The sequence below is a fragment of the Thermomyces lanuginosus genome (genome assembly GCF_041956635.1).
Source record: "Thermomyces lanuginosus strain ATCC 200065 unplaced genomic scaffold VTN49scaffold_22, whole genome shotgun sequence".
Classification (NCBI taxonomy): Eukaryota; Fungi; Ascomycota; class Eurotiomycetes; order Eurotiales; family Trichocomaceae; genus Thermomyces; species Thermomyces lanuginosus.
In genome coordinates this window covers 1,439,172-1,459,314 of record NW_027192356.1, presented here as the reverse complement: position 1 = coordinate 1,459,314, position 20,143 = coordinate 1,439,172, and the positions used below count along the sequence as shown (strand labels likewise).

General features: G+C 50.6%; 10 protein-coding genes across 10 annotated transcripts; 4 read left to right on the top strand and 6 right to left on the bottom strand.

The window, feature by feature from the left end:
* Positions 1-2: 2 nt before the first annotated feature.
* On the bottom strand, positions 3-1,369 carry VTN49DRAFT_1492 (uncharacterized protein; the record flags this gene model as incomplete). The annotated part of the gene is made up of 4 exons (XM_069409112.1): positions 3-425; positions 479-673; positions 723-1,262; positions 1,316-1,369. The coding sequence occupies 4 exons, from the start codon at positions 1,367-1,369 to the stop codon at positions 3-5; spliced, it is 1,212 nt and encodes a 403-aa protein (XP_069270531.1).
* A 1,229-nt stretch (positions 1,370-2,598) lies between these two features.
* VTN49DRAFT_1491 (uncharacterized protein) lies at positions 2,599-4,147 on the top strand (the record flags this gene model as incomplete). The annotated part of the gene is made up of 10 exons (XM_069409111.1): positions 2,599-2,679; positions 2,738-2,769; positions 2,834-2,919; positions 2,986-3,147; positions 3,204-3,226; positions 3,298-3,335; positions 3,391-3,531; positions 3,582-3,831; positions 3,886-4,055; positions 4,105-4,147. The coding sequence occupies 10 exons, from the start codon at positions 2,599-2,601 to the stop codon at positions 4,145-4,147; spliced, it is 1,026 nt and encodes a 341-aa protein (XP_069270530.1).
* A 400-nt stretch (positions 4,148-4,547) lies between these two features.
* VTN49DRAFT_1490 (uncharacterized protein) lies at positions 4,548-6,260 on the bottom strand (the record flags this gene model as incomplete). Its single annotated transcript, XM_069409110.1, has 5 exons — positions 4,548-4,919; positions 4,970-5,196; positions 5,248-5,879; positions 5,938-6,094; positions 6,149-6,260. The coding sequence occupies 5 exons, from the start codon at positions 6,258-6,260 to the stop codon at positions 4,548-4,550; spliced, it is 1,500 nt and encodes a 499-aa protein (XP_069270529.1).
* Positions 6,261-6,572: 312 nt separating this feature from the next.
* On the bottom strand, positions 6,573-7,887 carry VTN49DRAFT_1489 (uncharacterized protein; the record flags this gene model as incomplete). Its single annotated transcript, XM_069409108.1, has 5 exons — positions 6,573-6,982; positions 7,030-7,072; positions 7,462-7,559; positions 7,612-7,790; positions 7,853-7,887. 5 exons carry the CDS (start codon positions 7,885-7,887, stop codon positions 6,573-6,575), a joined length of 765 nt encoding a protein of 254 aa, XP_069270528.1.
* Positions 7,888-9,332: 1,445 nt separating this feature from the next.
* On the bottom strand, positions 9,333-10,467 carry VTN49DRAFT_1488 (uncharacterized protein; the record flags this gene model as incomplete). The annotated part of the gene is made up of 2 exons (XM_069409107.1): positions 9,333-9,718; positions 9,780-10,467. 2 exons carry the CDS (start codon positions 10,465-10,467, stop codon positions 9,333-9,335), a joined length of 1,074 nt encoding a protein of 357 aa, XP_069270527.1.
* A 332-nt stretch (positions 10,468-10,799) lies between these two features.
* On the top strand, positions 10,800-11,794 carry VTN49DRAFT_1487 (uncharacterized protein; the record flags this gene model as incomplete). Its single annotated transcript, XM_069409106.1, has 2 exons — positions 10,800-10,853; positions 10,919-11,794. 2 exons carry the CDS (start codon positions 10,800-10,802, stop codon positions 11,792-11,794), a joined length of 930 nt encoding a protein of 309 aa, XP_069270526.1.
* A 411-nt stretch (positions 11,795-12,205) lies between these two features.
* VTN49DRAFT_1486 (uncharacterized protein) lies at positions 12,206-12,457 on the top strand (the record flags this gene model as incomplete). Its single annotated transcript, XM_069409105.1, has 1 exon — positions 12,206-12,457. One exon carries the CDS (start codon positions 12,206-12,208, stop codon positions 12,455-12,457), a length of 252 nt encoding a protein of 83 aa, XP_069270525.1.
* A 3-nt stretch (positions 12,458-12,460) lies between these two features.
* VTN49DRAFT_1485 (uncharacterized protein) lies at positions 12,461-13,898 on the bottom strand (the record flags this gene model as incomplete). The annotated part of the gene is made up of 3 exons (XM_069409104.1): positions 12,461-13,615; positions 13,671-13,720; positions 13,778-13,898. The coding sequence occupies 3 exons, from the start codon at positions 13,896-13,898 to the stop codon at positions 12,461-12,463; spliced, it is 1,326 nt and encodes a 441-aa protein (XP_069270524.1).
* A 1,884-nt stretch (positions 13,899-15,782) lies between these two features.
* On the top strand, positions 15,783-17,081 carry VTN49DRAFT_1484 (uncharacterized protein; the record flags this gene model as incomplete). The annotated part of the gene is made up of 1 exon (XM_069409103.1): positions 15,783-17,081. One exon carries the CDS (start codon positions 15,783-15,785, stop codon positions 17,079-17,081), a length of 1,299 nt encoding a protein of 432 aa, XP_069270523.1.
* Positions 17,082-18,032: 951 nt separating this feature from the next.
* VTN49DRAFT_1483 (uncharacterized protein) lies at positions 18,033-18,437 on the bottom strand (the record flags this gene model as incomplete). Its single annotated transcript, XM_069409102.1, has 1 exon — positions 18,033-18,437. One exon carries the CDS (start codon positions 18,435-18,437, stop codon positions 18,033-18,035), a length of 405 nt encoding a protein of 134 aa, XP_069270522.1.
* Between the last annotated feature and the right edge of the window lie 1,706 nt (positions 18,438-20,143).

The window sequence follows — 20,143 nt, the reverse complement described above, 5'->3', positions numbered from 1 at the left end:
GTCTACATAATGTAAATCTTCTTCATCTCGCTCTCGTCGAAAATCTCCCCCGTTGTCGGATCCTTTATCTTCCCCTTGCCGGCCTGTCGGCTTGCCTCGAGCAATCGCTCCCGCCCATACATGCGCCCGTTGGGCAGGATGACCGAGTCGTGCTCGACATAGCTCTTGGTGTGGTGCGCGTACGGCACGTTGCGCGCCAGCTCGTTGAGCTCAACGGAGCAAATAGGGCAAACAGACGTTGACGTCGACTGTGAGTTGGACCTGCTGGAAGCGTAGGCCGAGTGGCACGACGGTGTCTTGAGCGACGAGAGACCTGCCGACAAGGCGATATGGAGCAGCGGCCGCGACGGAAGGGATAAGAGTTCATGGTGCGTTCGCATGAACAGGTTGGCGAGGTACTCCCAGCGGGATGGCGAGTACAACGACTGCCACAAAAATCAGCAACCTCGACACCAAAGATCTGTAGGGAGAGAAATACCTTGTAAGGCTCCGTTTCTGTATTCGAAGGGAATGCAAGCAAGCCCGCCGCACGATGGATCTCCTTTGACTTGGTCTCCATGTACGGCGCCAAGTACTTCTTTGCATGCTGCATTGCCTCTACCAGTTTCTCACTCTTCCCCGTTCGGACCATCTCGATATACTGCTGCAACCGCAGCTCAAACTCGAGTGATTGCTACCCAAGTCAGCCCTGGCACAGACTCCGTAAATATGTAGCCACGCACCTGTCCCTTCTTGAGAGCAGCTTTGTTCTCTCCACACCACTGCAACGCCTCTCTCGGATCTCCCCGCCGCAAACTCTCCGCGATCCGCTGGCACTGCACAAAAACTTCTGTATCCACCAAATCTTCGATACCCTTTTCCCGCGACAGCTGCTTCGCGCTCTCGATAAATCCCGACCGCAGCATATGGTCGACCAGCAACCGATCGAGTCGAACCCGCGACCACTCATCATATTTCACGTCAGTGAGGGACTGGATCTTGTACAGATCCTGCAAATGCTGTATCCGCTTGCGCGACTGTATCTGGATCCTCTTCTCTTCTTCTTGCAATGCCTCCACTTTTCGCTTCAGTCCTTGCATCCGCGCGATCATGCTGTCGAGAGAGGCGAGGGTTTGCTCCGGTGTTTGGGACCCGGCGAGGGAGGCGTTGGCCACATCCTTAAGGGCAGGCAGGACATGTTCTCTTTCTCGCTCGATAACTCGCTGTATGGATTTGAAGTTCCGCCGTGCTAGCTCATGGGGCAGTCGGAGGAGTGGTTGGTCCTGATGTCAAGATTAGCCATGCTTCTTAGTTTCTCCAGGTAATTCTAGCATACCAAGACAAGATGATTGTCCGGATTTAGCTTGGTAGATGTCAACTCTGCAGCCATGGTGGCAGTTGTTCAGGTAGTGCTACTTGCAGTCTATCATCGGTCAAGTGATCTATGAGCTGCGGATGAGGGGATTCAGGTGTGGAGAACCTCCAACTGGATCACGTGCATCAGGTAAGCTGCCCTGTGCGGAGTGCGCATTCCTTGCCCTATTCCAAGGCGTGACGCCGTGAATAATGCTCAATTACTCATAAATTTCCAAATGATTGACCACTGTACAAGCACAAGGCTAGCCTTCTCAATAGAAAGCTACTTACCAAGTAGAGTAAGTAGTACTTAGATAGCCTACTACTATAGCAGTGTGCAGGGATCGCGGGACCTAATCGCAGCGATAGGTTAACTGACTGACATTTTACGTACGGAGTAGAACTAAATGGTTGACCGGATGAGCACTAGGCTATCTCTGCTTGTTGACAATAGAGAATAGTACGGCCCAGAACGGCTGCCCGCGGAAATCACAGGTTGAGTGACTTAAGTTGAGCCCGGGTCCTCGACCATGGGATTCGTCAAAATGCCCTTCAGGTAACCGACTTAATCACGGATATTGAGAGATTGCCATTGCGAGATAGCCTCTGAGTACCCCGTACAGGTTTTCATCAGCACAGAAATTTCAGACCTCACACCTCCTCGGAGACGGCAATTTGTATTGATAAAGCCTCAGCCGCCGCTCCATGCAGAGATTGATACTCGTACACATGGACTCTCAACCTCGCAGATGGCTTAGGCTTAGGGGGTCGGGGAAGCACAGAGTATCGGTCCGGCAGCGGTGATTGGCAGATCGGGTGACCTGCAAAGACGTGTGCAGATGAGTGACCAATCCGAGCCAGCCGGCACACAGTAAAGCCGGTTTGAAGGAGTGCACAGACTGGCTCGACGAAGAAGGATACAACCTAGGTTCAGTGTGCACAATCTAAGGGAAAAACAGGCTAGACAGCCATTTGCCCCAGAGGTGGCTGGCCCTATTACCGTTTTGGCGGAGGTGCAGAAACGACGTTGGAGGACAAAAGTCCTGATGCGTGATTGCTTGTACACTTGCACAGATATTAATACTGAACCGGGGCGCCGAGAGCTGGGCACAGAGGAAGAACTTACAAAGACCTTTGTTTACTGTTGCGGCCAGTTCTTTGGTGCTGTTCGAAAGACCCTGCATACACTCCATACTCGTACATTTTTAGGGTTTGGGACATTGGCAACAGTCGTCTGAAATTCAACGGAGATCATATTTCACCATGACGGAAATGTCATCCGCTCAGGAACAAACAGCTACTACTACCAACCCTGCCCCAGCCAATGTTGAAGTGGACACCTCGGTAGGATAGCCACAGAGTGCGGTACCATCAGAGCGCTGTGCTGAATTGAGCTGCGCAGTATGAGAACGACTCGGCGTATGGTGATGAACTGTACGTGATGTAAAGCCATGGCACTCCGTGTCCCATGCTCACGCATGTTCTTCGACATGTATAGATCTTGGTACAGCACGTCACTGACTTCTTCGGCGCTGGAATATCGTCATGAGAACGGCCGACGTTACCATAAATACCGCGATGGGGGTAGGAGCTGAGCTCTTCTCGCCAGACTATTCAAATTCTGTAAACTGATCGATTATTGTTTTCTAGCGTACCTGCTCCCCAACGATGAAACGGAAAATGAACGCTTGGACATGTTGCACGAGCTTTCTCTCATGGTGATGCATCGGAAACTGTATCTGGCGCCAATCAAGAATCCACAGCGGGTGATTGACCTGGCGACTGGGACTGGTCTCTGGGCCATTGATTTTGGTAGGGGTGCTTGTTGGACTTGGGCGACATGGGATGCGGATGCTGACCGGTCGTAGCGGACCAACACCCCCAGGCTGAGGTAAAGAATCAGTAGTACTTGCAAGAGCGGTCTAGATGAACAGAATTCTAAGTAAGAACTGTTTGTTCCAGGTGATCGGTTGTGACTTGAGCCCGATCCAGCCGACTCTGTCAGTATGACCTCGGACGCCGAAATAATTGATCGACTGACGGGAAGTTAAACAGGATTCCTCCGAACTTGAAGTTCGTGGTGGACGATATCGAGTCGAATTGGGCATATGAGAACAACCCATTTGACTTCATCCATGCACGAAACCTGGCTGTTTCGATCAGGGACTTTGGAAAGCTGATCAGGGAGTGCTATCGGTATGCCATCATCACCTCCTGCTCTTTTTAACTTTTCCTAACAAAGGCAGATCAGTCAAGCCCGGCGGCTGGGTTGAATTCCAGGATTATGACGGCTACCCTATCTCGGAAGACGGCAGTCTCGAGGGTACCGCGCTCAAAAAGTACTACGACGAAGTCTACAGCGCATTCGAGGAGGCTGGCTGTGAGATCCGTCCCGGTCCCAAGCTAGAGCAGTGGTTCAGAGACGCAGGCTTCGTAAACATTCATGTGGAGAAATTCGTCATTCCTTACGGCGTCTGGCCAAAAGATCGCCATCTTGTCAGTTTTCCTCTTGTCTCTGAACAAACGATGGATATTGACCTCTTCGTACAGAAGGAAATCGGCGCGTGGAACCAGGCTCAGGCAGAAGCCGCCGGCTTTGAAGGCTTTGCTATGGCCGCTCTGACGAGGTACAAGCAGTGGACAAAGGAGGAAGTCTACCTTCTTGCCAGCCAAGCCCGCGCCGATGGCCGGAAGCGTGATATTCACATGTTGGTCAACTTGTAAGTGACCCAGTAGCTTTTTAAGTAGTGCTACTATTGACACCCACAGCTATGTCGTTTATGGCCAGCGCCCCGAGAACCAACCAGAGTAAAATTTGGGATGAACAACGTATGTATTCAGAAGAAACTTCCCCGGCGCTGGAGACCCTCTTTACTCTTCAATTTTCCCTTAACTACATATAGTTAGCAGTATTGTAGGGTCTAAAGGATCGATCCCGAAGGGTCAGTATGATCTACGGAGTACTTGGACGCCTTGTGGTTTCTCAAGCTGCTTAGGATTCCGGACATCCGAGGGCCCATGCAATAATATCACATAATGATTAAGAAGCGAATAATAAACTTCATTGGAGGTTAACCATGAACTGAAGTAAGCCCTGAAAGACTTTTATTAATCCATATAAACAACCAAATCCGAACTCCAGCCTGAACGCATGAATATGATACATCAGACACCAGTTCCCGATAAAGCCAGGAATATCGTTGAACAACCGTCTAATCACTGTCGTCACTGCTGTCCTGGTCCTCCTTCGACTTCTTCTTTTTCTCCTTCTTTTCCTTCTTTTCTTTCTTTTCCTTCTTCTTCTTCTTGCGCTCAGCCCGCTCCTCGGGGGTCTCGCCCTCGTGACGCTTGCGCTTCTTCTTCTCCTCATCCTTGCTTTCCTCCACCTCCGTCTTAGATGGTGAGCTGGTGGGTGCCGGGGCGGAAGCAGGTGTCGGAGCAATCGTAGAAGCCAGAGAAACTTCGTTAGCCTCTGGCGTAGCCTCCGTCGCGGGCTGAGGCGCTGAAGCCTCCGCAGCGGCGCTGTAGTCCTTGTACTCGTTCTTCCACTTGGCCGGAGTGTTCTCGTTAGGGCGGCCGTATTTCTGTAATTGTTAGCATTTGCTCCTAAGAATTCAATGAGGGATATACGAACATCAAGTTTGCCATCCGCCTTCAGCTTCTTCTTCTCCAGAGCGACAGGTCCCAGACCCCATCGGCGCGGGTAGACATCTCGCTCCATGATGCAACGCTTGACCTTGGCGACAACACCGTGGTCGCAGGTGGACAGCTCGACAGTAGACATCTGAGCAATACCCAGGGCAATGGCCTCGCCCTTGGTGGTCATGAGCACGACTTCCTCACCGACTTCAATGCCAGCCTCTGCGAACATGTTAGTAAGAATTCGACGCACATTGGAATAGGGATACCTACCGAATCGAAGCAAGCCAGGGATCATCAACTTAGCACCATAGCAGATGGCATTAACGGCGCTGTCCTTGACGACAATGCGCTTGTAGGTGGTCAACAGGCTCTCCAGCGGACGAATGACCTTGCGAAGATACGACTCATCCCGCTGGTTATCCATCAACCACTGCGCGTCAAGAACATCATGCAGAGTGACCATGTTGTCCTGCTCATCCATAGCCCCGCTGCGAACACGGCGAAGTTCCTGCATGTGCGCACCGACTCCAAGGAGCAGACCCAGGTGCACGCAGAGGGTACGAATGTAGGTACCCGCCTCGCAGCTAACCCAGAACACACCGAGATGTCGGTCGTTATCAAACTCCAGCAGCTTACTCTCGTGGATTGTTCGGATACGCAGCTGGCGCTTGACGGCGGAGATGAGCGGCGGACGCTGGAAGAGCGCGCCGGTCAAAGTCTCCAGCGCGCGAGCGAACTGGGCCTCTCCGCCAGGGATCTTGTCATGCAGGCGGATGACGCACACGTACTCCTTTCCAGCACCTTGTTGCGACTTGACCAGGCGCGTAGCGCGATCAATGCAGACAATCAGACAACCCGTGACTTTAGGATCGAGGGTGCCGCTGTGTCCGGTCTTTTCGACTCTACAAGTAAAGTTAGTACCCGTTGACACGAGGATCGGAGGCGACCAAAAATACGAACCGGAGAATCCTCTTGATCCATGCAACGACCTCATGACTAGATGGATTCGACGGCTTGTCCAGGTTGATCACACCGGAGCTGATGTACGACTTGATATCCCGCTTCAAAGGACTGCACCCTGCCGGAATGGGCGTGAAATGACCAGTACGAACGAGGACTACAGTCCATCAGCAGGGATATTCCTCGGCGAGTACTGTAGCCCAGCACTTACGTTTGTCATAGTTCTTCAGCAACAGTGGCCACTCCGAGGTCGGGATACTCGGCGTGACGGCCTCGGGCTTAATGCTGAAATCGACGTTGTCCTTGGACGAAGCGGCCGCCATTTTGATTGAGAAGGCAAAATGTGTGCCGACTCGTCCCAACCGAATGTGATCTGGCAATGGCAAAGAATTCTCCCAGCAACTTTCAAGCGATGGAGAAAATCGATGGGGAAATTTTGCAGTGCGGATCAAGCTTAATCCGACGCGCGCTCCTATTGGCCACTGCATTAATAAACTAAACCAAGAGTGGAAGGCAATTTTTACTGCTTGCTCTGGATTTTTATCTCAAACGTTCACTGGCATTCTGCAACATGAAGGCTAGAAATACAGGATATGGTCATTACGCGCTCTGACAAGTAAATCGTTAGTTATCGACTAGTCTCCTCCTAGTCTTCGTCCTGGCCCCATGCGACTCCATGAAGAGGTCCATGCACTGCCACTACTCGTAGAGCTGGGACGCGTCTGGCCGGCCGCAGGATACGCAGTACCGTAGCTTTTGGCGCGGGGGCCGGAAGCGCCGGCAAAGGCTTGTCGGATGAATGCTGGAGTGACGAGGTAGTTCCTACCACCGCCAAATTCCGGGTAGATGCGAGTTAGGAACTCATACAGATGGGCAGCGATCAGCCCGGTCGCCTGCGACAACACGGAATGCCACCTGCCAGTAGCCAGGGACAGCAAGAGCATGGCATAAGGCAGCCACTCCGCAGGAAGTTGAACTATGAACAAGGTTACTCTTCGCCCTCGGTTTTCTTGTGACCACGTATAGACGAAGCCCAGGATCAATGCTGGCCGAATTAGCGGTGTCTTGCTGACGACAACGACCACTTCATACCAGGCAAGAAGACATATTCCTGCAGATAAAACCCTGCAGTAGCCTTCTTGAGTCAGCAACGTCTCTGCTCACTAACTCTTTTGCAGTGCTTAGATGGGAGGAGTGGCATGTAGGGCTCCATAACCACCAGGTGTAGTGGGCAACCCAACACCTAGCTATCCCTTTTGGATGTCCCACCATTCCCACATCACACACAGTCCGTGGCCTAAGGATTGATGTGGACTGCATGTGATGCAGGAGCTAATCTTCCTCGTTCCCAGGAACCGCTTCAGCTAGGATGGCTGGGCGGGCAGATATACGAGGGTCAAATGCTCTCAAGTGCTCGGAGAGAGTAAGAAGGGGTAACACAAGTAAACAAAATTGGCATTTGGAATAGGAATCGATAATAATAAAAATGTCGAACAGATATTGTAGACAAGCGACGCAACTTACCAAGATCACGGCGAAAAGGAATACCACATAGACGAAGAAATCCCCTGGTTGATTAAACCGCGATGAGTTGACCTCCAGTTGGCTCGAGTATGTGTACACTGTGACCATCAGTGTGCTGACACCAATGACCTTGGCATTGTTCTCTCATACGGAAATAGAGGTCATAGAACATCTGAAAACCTGGTCCTGTTAGCAGGAATGGAGTGACTAGCCGCCATATCTCTGGAAACCATGTGAGAAGTCGCGGCGCATAGAAGATAATGAGTCTCGGATTGAGAATCCCAGCATGGATCAGGACTGATTCGACCAAGGCCAGTGCGGTCAACGTCCTGCATGCGCATATCAAGTCAGGCACCCAAGAAATATTTCACAGGTACGGTGCATCATGTACCTAGAAATGGGTGGAGCCGCCCAGAAGACATCCATTATGCCCTTCAGTGTGGTCGTTTTGGATGTCAGGACAATGATGTCTTTGCCGGTGGAAAAAGAGAAAAAAGAGGAAGAAAAACACGTGGTGGAAGAAAAAAGAACCGAAGCTTAAACGTGGGCCTGGCGCTAGTCCCTTTAGGGAACTACTTAAGGCTTTGATTACTCAGCAATCAGTACTTCCGCAGAATCTCGGCCCGAACACCGAACAAGCAATTTCCACGCACGGAATAAGTCCAGTATTGTACGGAGTACCCTCATACTCCCGGTACTTTCCAGCTCGACGACGGGGAATTTACGAATTGAAATTGTCCCTATCACAGGCTGGATACAAGGAGGCCAAAGATTAGTAGTGGTCGAAGGAAGCAAAGGACATGTCAAGTAATCCAGGATTCGATACATATCACGTGCACACGGAGCCCTAGCCCTGTCCTCGCTGACTCTTCCAGTTTTCCCGCATGCAAAACCGTCGTCTTTGGGCGGAGAATGGTAACGCTCATTACCTCATCTTCAAGGTTGATTCAGGTGGAGCGTCCGGTGAGTGTGGAACATTCTCAAACAGAGGAGCTCGAAAATGCTCTCCTGTGGATTGCGCACAGTCCTCTCGTCACTCCGGTGTGCCAGAACTTTTATGCCATTTCACTGCAGTGTTGCAGGGGCTCTCAGTTCATGTCCCTCACATGACAGTTTTTTGTCGTCTCTTGAATTGTAGTCTTCTCTGTATCGTGCCGCTTCCCGATTTTGGCGGATCTTTCAGCAACCTCCGCGGGGACTCCCTGAGAGATGAGAGCTGTCGCACATCGGTGAATCTGCAGAAAGTGACGCTGTCATCATGACGGTACGGAGTACACCACAACATTGTTTGATCTCAATATGCGCGGGACAAATACACTTGGGGACCGTCTGTAGCCATTTGCAGTCTTTTACATTCGTTCAACTGAAAGTTGTATCGCCTGTACTCAATAATGTGACTTTATATCTCAATGGTCGAAGCTGTTGCCCATTTCTCATGATTTTCGGCTGTTTTGGATGGCGGTTTTTGTGGAGAGCACCATTTGGTTCTCAAATTTCCTGATTTCCATTTGAAGAACAAGTTTTCTTGATTCTCTGTCATTTGGTCGACAGTCATAAGGAATAACAAGGGGACTGGATCTTGTGGATTGAGATTGGTCAGATGGAATTATCATTCTGTCACAAGCTCCAGGTGCGCTCCTTCCTTGAGCATTCGAATTACCATCTGTTTCTGGAAAAAAAAAATGCATGGACTAGTAATATTTCGAGAGTCAAGCTACGGCAGAAGAAGCCGTGACATTATCAGATGGGCAGACACCAGCTATGTATAAGAGGATAGTCACATAGAACGCTTTTGTATTCACTGAGCGTTGGTAGGAACAGCGTTGCATCATCAAACGATACGGTTGGCGACATCGAATCTATTCTCAAGCTCAAGCAGAGAGCGGCTCCGTCCAAACTGTTCCTCGTACCGATAATCCCCCGTGTGGCCCCTCAATCCAAGCCTCCCAAGTCGAATCAGCGGGCTCCTTTACTTTGGCACAAATAGACAGCTCCTGTTCGACAAAGAGAGGAGCAATATTGCGATATTCGATTCTTTGAATCCGACGTCCGATGCGCTCGAGATGAGAAGATAAAACGCGCAACAGGAGCGTCAGGGACAAAGGCCCATGAAACAGGAGGCCTGGATGGCCCTCGACCTCTCGTGTGTAAGCTTCATCGAGATGGATACGGTGCGCATTGAATGTCAAGGCGGAGAATCGGAAGAGGAGCGCCTTTGTAGGAGTGATCGTGTACCTAATCTCAGGGTCCTGGGGAGCTTTTGAGTGTTGTTCGGTTAGCACCATTAGCACACACACCAGGACCGGCCCTTGGCCTACATTTTACAAGCCTACTGTTCTTTCCTGCTAAGTTCGGCGAATTGGTATGTTCGGGTTTCCGGTCTTGGAGAAAGGCCAAGGTTCTCTGCTCGGTCAGAACCTCTCGGGAGTTAAGAACTCGGTTGCGTGTCTCCTCTGGGTCCTCTCCTTCTTGGACAGTGGAAAACCGCCGATCAATTGTAACAAAGACCTTCTCGTCGCCCACGGCTCCGCGCACATTGACATCCGAAATCTTTTCTACGCATACCGCGCGCTGACCATTGAGCAATAGATTCTCCTTCGGGGTTGGAAAGAATACATTCCCTCCTGCCCACAAACGGCGATTGAAAGGAGCACCCGGAGAATGCAGGAGGTCCGTTCCATCGGGTAGCAACTGCGACGGTGGGACTTGTGGAGGGAAGTATATCAAATGATATCCAGGGGGCAAGTGCTGAGGCTGCTGCACCGATGGGAGGATCTTTGGTGCCTGGAAGATATCGGGAAGAAAATCACTCAGTGACAGGGTCAGGAGATGCGATGGCAGTGGTGTGAGGTAGTCATAGCTCAGTGGAAGACGACGCGAGGTCAATTCCTTCCGCAACGCCGCCTCTGTCCACGACGACGCATTCCGGTGAGTGGCACTGAACGTGCCCTTTGACAGTCTCTGGTGGGACAAAATTCTTGTCCGAATACCTGTTACTGCGGCCATTGTTGTAGTATTGGTCAAGGACAGGAATCGCAATGTCAAAGGGCGCATCAAAGCGATTTCAAATGTTTGCCCCTGTTTGAAGTCTCGGATTGTTTGCCGAATCCGGGGTTGATAAGGCTGATAAGATAATACTGATAAGATAAAGAGCCTTACATAAGCCAATCCCGCCCCGATTCCGGAATTTTTGCGACAGGAACGTGTTGATCGTCGAGGGCTTTGCTGCATGAATATGCTTTCTTGCGTTTATATGTACATATGAGCTGATGTGCTCTGGACATTGGCATTGTGAAGTTCAATTTTCTGGGATTTGTTTTTGTTTTTGAGGGAAAGACATGGCGTCTTTACGAGTGGCTTTCCTTGGTCCCGCGGCGTCCTTCTCTCACCAGGTATGCTGTTTCCCTTGACAAATGAGGTCTAAGTCAGAGTTCTGAGATTTCCGATGCTCGCACAGGCAGTCCTGGAAACATTTGGCCGATCAGTCCAACTACATCCTCGTCCTGCCTTCGCAGATATCTTCTCCGCTGTGCAGAATGATGCCGTCGACTACGCGGTGGTTCCCTTCGAAAACTCCACCAATGGCTCTGTGGTGCAGACATTAGATCTCCTCGCCGATAGACAAGGTCTCTACCCGGATATCACGGTTTGCGGCGAGCATTTCCTGACCGTTCACCACTGCCTCATGCGCGGCAAGACCGACACATCAACCGGATCAGGACCAGAGCGATATAAGACGATCACGAAGCTATATACGCACCCCCAAGCATGGGGCCAATGCGAGGCCTTTCTCCAGAAACACTTCAAAGGCGTCGAGCGACAGGACGTCTCCTCCACATCCAAGGCGGCAGAGCTGGTCGCGGCCGATACGACAGGCCAATCTGCAGCTATCGCCAGTAAACTGGCCGGAGAATACCACGGCGCAGAGATCCTAGAGGAGAACATCGAGGATCAAGCGGATAACACCACTCGGTTTCTGATTCTGAGGAATCTCCGATCTTCACACTCGGCGGACATTACTCGTTACTTGCCCCCGAAAGAGGAAGAAGCAGAGAAGAGGCGAAAAACGCTAATATCCTTTATGATCGAGCACTCGGCACCAGGCGCCCTGGCAGATGCCTTGGTTGTGTTCAAAAAGCATGGGTTGAATCTCACCAGCATTAACTCGCGGCCAAGCTTGATTCGGCCATGGCAGTATATCTTCTTCGTGGAGTGCACGCCTGTCACGGGTACTTCAGATCCGGAATCCATACCGGCATTCATGGAGGAGCTGAAAACTATCTCAAAGTCTTGTAGGAATCTGGGTACCTGGAGAGATGAACTTCCATCATAGTGGTCGTGTACTTGGGCGCGTCACAATGGAGATTCAACGTCCACTTCGGAGCACAAATGCCAGAAATGCCTGATTTCTCGACTATTTAACAGTAGGCAGCATCACTGATATTGCGTAAAGTAAAACTGCGCATTGTAAGGAGCGTAACTGCATTCTATAGGTTTATATAATAAGCAAGAGTCCAAAACAAAACTGACACAAGCAAACCCCATTTATTTCGCGCTGCGAAAAAAGGGAACAAAGCCCTTTCCCATTCTTCTTACCCCCTCCTACACAATACCAGTCACTTCTGGCAACACCTCAACTTCCGTCACCAAGGAACCACGCAAGCCCGTTGATATCATCGCTCCTTCTGGATAAAAGGCATTTACGCATCCACCAGCGGTGGCAGATCCCATATATGGAGCTTGGATGGCCATCAACACAAGTTCAAACATCCGGAACTTTGGCATCGATGACGGCTCACCTCGGACGAGTGCAGTGGAGCTCTGCGACCGGACAAACGGCTTCTGTCGAGCAGCCTCGAAGCGGTGCGTGGCCGCGGCTTCGCTCACTGCACGGCGAGCCGTCAGAACGTCCACCCGGCGGACTTCTGGGCACCCATCCTCGCTCCTTGCGAGGTGGCAAAACCGTCAATCTACAATCACGTCAGTGTCGGTCTAGAAATCACAGTGACCTATTGTTGGACATACCATCGTAAAATTCATCCTCGTCATCGTAATCAGCGAGTTGCTCGAAATTGACCTTGTAGCGAAGCATAGCTCCAATACCACCGAAGCCCTTGACGAACTGGTTTCCTTCGCTGGACTTATCCGAGACAAACTCCAGAGTGGCGCCATAGTTCTTGTAATTCTCGGCGAGCCATTCAAGGAAAGAAGTCTGCTCGACGATTTCCATCTCCTGTCCCGATTCCTTGTCCATGAAAAGCTCCCGATTGGCCTCCTGGGCTTTAGTGGTGTGGAGGATAACCTCACTACCATTCGACGCCCGCAGAACCCAGCGGGTGATGTCCAGATTTTCGTAGACGATCAAAGTCTCGATCGCACCCAGCTCCAAGGCCTTCAGGGTGTCGTCGATACCGTAGCAAACCCGGCCGGTGTCTTGACTGATTTCCTCGAAATACTTGCCAATAAGCTTCTTCTCCTGAATGAACTTGACGTTTCCAAGCGTCTCCGCGGCGAGTTCGATGGCCTGGTTGAATCCGTTCTCGCCTCCGTAAGATACATCAACGACCTTGATGACCTTTGCCTGCAGGCGCTGGTCGAACATATCCGACTGATTGAGATCGTTTTTGAAGTCGGCTGAACCAGCGAGCACGATACCCGCCACGTTAACCTTGTCATTGGTGATGAAGTTTTGCACAGCCAACTCAGCCACCTTACGGACGTAGTTGTGGCGCTTTTCCTCTCGAAGACGAGCGAAACGCAAGGCAGACTGGCCACCACGGCCGTGCTTCTTGGGAAGATCGACTTGGAATTTCTGGATAACCTCGCGGGTGTTGCCACTCAGAGTGCCGAAGAGAGCACCGTTACCGTCCATGACGATGAACCCGAACTTCTGATCCGACTCGAGCAGCTCACTCAACGCTTCAGTGTGGAACTTGTTGTCACAAAGGTAGAGCGAGGTGTTGATGGGCTTGAAGGGCTCGAAGTCGATGTTGATCTTCCTTTCCTTGCCTTCGGCCGTGATAATTTCACCACAGTAGATGACAAGGCCATTCGGCGGCACCTTAGAGTACAACTTGAGGCGCTGCTGCGTAGAAGTAATGGCGGACAAGACGGACAGACGATTCACACGCGACTTGATGTTAGAAGCAGTACCCTGTCGCAATGCGTTAGATCACAAACCTTCACAACGTCATCCAGCCAAAACTTACAAATTCTTCAGCCAACATCTTCGCCGCCCGGGAGATCTGATCCTTGGGCGCTGCAAGCAAATGCTGTTAGTCCTGTATTCAACGGAACTCGGAATGGCATGACTTACGAATAATCAGGGAGATCATTGATGTTCCATTTCCGCGGGCGGCTTCGAGCCGCTTGATCAACTTCTTCACCTTCCAGATCTCGATGTTCTTCTCCGCCTCGCTGGCCTGAGGAGTGCTCATTTTGGGAAGGAGTGCAGAATCAACTCAAACGAACTTTTCCTTCTATTTTCTCCTCGTCTCTTCGGGGGATGTGACCCGTCGTGCAGTGTAGTATCCTGCGCACAGAGACGAACCCAGCAATGACACTGGAGCGGGCAGCAAGCAAGTGTGTTGGCGTAGGGTAGCGGGGCCTGAAAGAGGAAAATTATTTGGCCTGTGTGGGGGAGTGCCTGTGCTTATCTAAGAAAGTGGCGGTGTTGGCGATTAGATAAGCGTCCAGTAGCCAATCACAATTCTCATTCGGTGGTCATTCGCCACGTCACTAGCCACTGTGGATATCAAAATCATCCTATTTCCGCATCTCCGACTTGGTAAGGTCGTGATCTCGTGGATATCATCATAGTCTGCGGCATGTTGGTACATGTCAGGGACAGTGACCTCCGAAATTCGTATATACGGCTTGTCAACCTTGCATAAGGACGTCTAATGCTATCCGGCTCCTTTTTCAGTGATGAATGAGGATGTCGCCAATTTCAATGAAATCTCTGTAACAAGCGAAAATGTGAAGAGTTGGATGGCCCGAAGCTCCTCGAAGCTTGATCGGAACATCTTTCTTCCCACTGGCTTGGTGGTACGGCCTGTGGGTTAAGGAAAACTCTGCACAGTGGTCCTAGTGACTGAGAACGTGACTATTCGTAGTTCGCGACGTCATCCATCTCCACCAGCACTGACAATAATGTCCATCCTCGATGCATCCAAAAGGATAGCCACGTCCTCCCAGAAAGCTGCAGTGGGGTTGAAGAGTCGATATGGTGATGCTGGCCAGTGCTGCCGGTTCAATGTCGACTATGAGCTAGAGAACAACACGCTGTGCCACTGAAAAGAACCAGAGCATCAGCACTCGGAAGTTTTGATTCCCAGCTATAGAAAGCGTGATGTTTGGCCGGTCGATGGTTGACATTGAACCGCTAGTACTGATCATCGTCACCGACTCCTCGAAGTCGCTGCCGCTCTCTTGCAGAGCGCAGCCATTCTTTTGAGTACTTCGAGGGTAGACATCTGAAACCTTGCTGGTGACATCGCCGAAGCCCGTGACATTGAGAAGTGCTAGTGTTTGATTTCAGTTTTGGTACCGCCATTGCTGCTGCCGAGATCTTATGATAAGAGAACGAGCCAACAATCCCTAAGGAGCTCTCCGTTAGGCTCAGAAATCAATAACAATGTCCGTATGACTGTCCAGCATCTGTAGAACATTTCAGTACTACTCCGTAGTAGTTTGCCGACACGTCTCAGACAACCGACTGAGAGGCGTCCTTAATTGCGCTTCGGAACCCTGTGATTTTCATATTGTGCGTTCTCAGAGATTTGTTAAGGACGCTTCAGAGCCAACAAAACTCATTCATGCCTGTTTCGCGGACTAAATCGCTGTACTCGCGCTGTCATGACACTCGATCAGATGGTTCAGCCGTCGGTATCACACACGTTCCCAACTGTGTCAGGAGCCAAAATGCATTGTAACTTTGATGCTTCAAGAATTCCAGTCATCGAAAGATTCAGCCTGCATCGATGTGTCCTATCTCAGTCCCACCAAGCCCTGCTCGTACTTCGAATACTCTGTCAAGTAGGGAGAACACTGGGGAAATGAAGTCAACTGGCCTCTGAGGCGAACAGGCGATGGAGTCATCCAATCAGCGTCATAAGCGTTTGAACTCTCGGGCTTAGTAAGCGAGGGGCTCTGGACGTAGTGATTCGTTGATTCAAGTGGGTCTATGTTCAAAAACGGCAAAGTGCAATATCGAGAGGCCATCGCCACGACCCCATTCCGAGGGCCAAACCAAGCTCACGAGTCGGTTTAGTTTACACGCTGTCTCTAGAGAGCGCACCGTCAGTGCACGCCGGGAGACGATGACTTCTCAAACGTCGCAAGCAGTCACAAAACGTTCGGCAGATGGGGAGCTGATGCCTCCTCCACCGCCCCCGAAGAAAATCAAACGGCCTCCTGTTGTTCTTGAAGAGGATATTTATACCGACGCTCTTTCACAAATCATTGCGCGAGACTACTTCCCGGGCCTATTGGAGGTGCAGTCGAAGCAGGAGTTTCTGAATGCTTTGGAATCGAAGGACAAGGAATGGATCGCCAGTGCTGGAAAACGGCTGAAAGAGGTGATGACCCCTGGTGCTCAAGCCAGAACGGGAACAAGTATGGCATCCAGTGTCCCTGACACGCCAAAAACGGCTTGTGGAGGTGATACGCCCCGATCAATATCTTCAATCAGTCAGCCTACGTCGCAAGGAGAGGCTGGTCCCGACGTTTCTGGACTCAGCCTTGGTGCTTTTCAGGCCAAGTACACGAGCGAGGACAACGAGTCTTTCAACAAATTATTAGACAAACAAAACGCGAAGCGGAGAGAGAAATACGCGTGGCTCTGGAATGGGAACAAGATTCTGTCGGCAAGACAAATTGCTCATCGCCAGCGAGAGGCAAAGCGCCTCGCCGAACAGGGCCGCCAACAGACGACAGACAAACAGTTAATGCTTGCGACAGATATGGATGCACGACCAGCAAAACCAGACGCATGGAAGTCCGGTCCGGAGAACAATCTGATGTTCATTCCATCGTCAATCGAGGATACCCACGAGACTCAGCAACAGAAAGCAGAAGCGGAATCGCGAGCAGGGCCAAAACAGGTTCTCCATCATAATACACGATTCCCTGCAGAGCAGCCGCAGATGGATGAGCATGAAGTGCCACCATCGCCGTCTGTTTCTGCGATCAAAGATGCCATTGCGGGACGACCGCGACTGTCGGAGTCCGAGGCAGGATTTTCGGGAGCAGAGACACCACGTGTAAACGGCTACACATTCGTCGATGAGGACGAGCCAGAGGAGGAAGATACCTCTGACCTGATGAAAAAACTTCTTTCGTCTGCTGACACCGGCCCTAACCCTTTCACCATCAAAGAAAATCGCCGGCGGGAGGAGCTGCATCACCGCTTGGTGGACAAAATCTCGCGCCGCAAACGCAGCGAGGCAGCTGCTTCGTCCTTCACTCCTGTAACCCGAACACCGGGGACGCCATGGTCGAAAGGGAAACCCATGACACCAGCTGCACAACGATTACTGGAGAAAGTTGGGCGCACGCCTAGAACATCGTCACCTAAAATTTCGGCGGACATGTGGACGCCTTGGAGACGGGGAAAGTAGATATCATGACGACCCGGTGTTTATCCACCTTTGATATCCATGTCTCGGCGCTTTTACGCCACGAATACTACCTGCGCCTCCGACTGGCCGGCCTGCTAGCTAAGGGAAGTGCTGCCATGGAGACCTCGATGAGAGTCTCATTTGAATCAAGCTCTTGCACTTCCATCGCATTATGCAGAGGTTTCTGAGAGATGAAACCTGTTGTGGCAGCAGTTCAAAACATACGAGCGAGTGGCCCATCGCAGCGAATGCCGTCTACCCAATAGAACCATTTCTCGGTGGCCATTACCGTGGCTAATCGTTCCCGACCGAGGGGCATACCTTGTTGCTCAAATTGTTTGAACGGTTCACCGCAAAGATCATACAGTTCCATTACACAAGAAAAACCGAAGACCATCAGTGTTGTAAACATGAGAAATTGTTCGCAGTTCCCTGACACGGAGTACGGTTTAGCTGTGAGCATCCAACCTGAGAATTGGCCTCGGAGATGAGATCTCGTTCGTCAGGAGTCAGCACAGGTGGTACAATATGCTAACGATATGATGACGACCTTTTCTGTCTCAATGTTGACTGGAGTTGCATACCCATATGTTACTCAACTCTAATGAGAGAGGGATCTGCTCTGAATGTGAGTCGGAAATGATTAGGGATTTAGGTTAGGGTATTTGGATCACGTGATGAAATTCAGATGGCCATAGGGCGAACTTGGCCACCCTTTTGAGTCGAGGGAACATTTTTCATTTCTGATGCCACGGTTAGAAAATGGACCAGCTCTCAGATAGGATATGTATGTCTTTGTCAACAAGTACTATTACAGTGGTCTACAGAATAAGGTCGTTGAAACGCTGCTTCGCTTCCAAAGCTAGTCATTCAGTCGGGAATAAGTGTAAACCAATAGTAACAGTGAAAGTCATAGCATCATGATCGAGCCCCCTTTTCCTCCCAATGCAGTCATTCCAATTCTGCCGAAGATGCAGCCGAACAACGAAACGACTGGATCAAATCCCGTAGCAGTCGTACAAAGACGAGCGTCAGAAAGGCCGTTATCAGAGCGCTGAAAAATATCCATTGATCGAGGTGACGACTTGGCCCGGACGCGAGAAGTGCGTCAACCGTGTCAATATCAAGTTGCTGACTTTGCAGCTGCGGTCGGCTGCCGTCCGGTGGCAATATGTGCAGTAGAACAGACTCACGATCTCGGTCATGAGGAACGTGCATGGCATCTGGATCATAGACGAGATGCTGATCACCTTGCTCGAACTCAGCCGAGTGTTCGTAGCCAAGCCATGGTTCGTTATCTGATTCTAAAGGACTTGAATCCGCAGGCTGTGTTTGAGGCGGTACTTGAGACGACATTTTGTTTAGTATTCGGCGATTATGTGTTGAGGTTTTGGAAGCAGCGTGGAGAATCGATCGAGTTGCACGAAAGCTATGTCGGTGTCGTGCGGATTATCGATGCGGAGAACACTGGGTGACACAAGGTGTGGGCGGTAGCCAAGGTGCTAGTCGTGCTGGCAATGGAGATATCGAAAAACATGGTCTGATTCGCATTTCAGGCCGAAAAGTATGCGCGGCCGTCAGAGGCAACTCTGGCAGAATTAGACCTCGATCTGAGTATCGATAGAGTGGTGTGGGATCTGATCTGCGCCTGCACGGATCATCCAACGTACTCGATTTCAGACATGTTCTATCCAAAAAGCAGTCGCCCAGGGAACCGGCTAACCCCAGAGAACTGCTTTGGCTCCAAATCACATTGGCGACATTATCAGTCCATATCGAGCGCCTAGTGATCCTTTCATCCAAGATGCGAGTAGTTACAATCTGTGAGAGGCGTTCTTACCAGAAAGTCACATACAGAGTCGAAGTACACAGGGGCTCCTTCCTTTTGAGCACAGTGCCGTTGCTTGTATGAATAAGCCAGTTTGAGCAGCCTTGCAATATTTATGCAGAGACCAGAAAATACCGAACTCCTGTCTCCATAGAACCGATCCCCGGAGACGCATGAAGCGGAGTTGTTCTATGCACGTACTTGCGGATTGCCAATCTGACATTCTGCCTAAAATTCGTAGAACGTTATCGTAACTCAATGCTCCGACTTCGTCCACAGACGGTCAGACACAGCTGGGCCAACATCCCCGTCTCCGTTTCATGACTAGCTCGATTATTCAGATTTCAAGTTCGACTGTATTCTTACAGGCCTCAAGGGACATTGGGAGATGGTGCCTGAAGAAGATTGCCGTGTTCAGTGTCGATCCGTGGGGCGGAGCATCGCCATTGACAAATCCATGCCGAGCCAAGTGAGCTTTATCCGGAACACAGTTACCAGCGCATCTATGACATGCATGTTCGATTCAAGGGGAATTATGTTGCGAAACGAATCCGGACCCTATTCAATGGCGACGTTTTGGGACCGAGCACGGGCTTTACGCCCCCTAAGTGTCTGCACGCTTCTTGCACATTCAAAAGATTACGCCAAATTTGCCAGGCGACAAACATGAGAGCAGGAACATTCTCCGTAATCTGGTGTCAAGGGTATTGAATAGAGTCACCAACGCCGTTCCCGGAAATTATTCAGTTACCGACTATCGAATATCCAACCCTATTTATGAGGCAGCGTAGTGCCATCACAGGAAAGTGATCGCAAGCAAGGCGACTCTATTTGGACTTCCGAAAATGATTCCGAGGAAATAATATTGTCGTGATCAACTTGATATCAGCTTGAGATTCCAAAAAACGGCACATTCCAGGCCACAGGAATGCTTCAATCTGACACCGTCGATGCGGCGAAGAATGGGACAGTGACCAAACAATAAGAAGTGACAACTCCGCGGAAGTACTCGATACCAATAATGCCATTCACAGCGCTTAGTTCTGCGGCCTAGCTGCTGCGTCTCCATCGCCAACCAGGAAGGCAGAAAGCCCTAATCACATGATCTGCTCTATGGATTGAGATTCGTCGCTCCGGCAATTTTTCCTTCTCCCCAGTGAAATCTTTGCGATTGAATTCCGATGACAGTCATTAAAATTCGAAGATAAAATTCAGTTAGTATGAAGAAACTAGT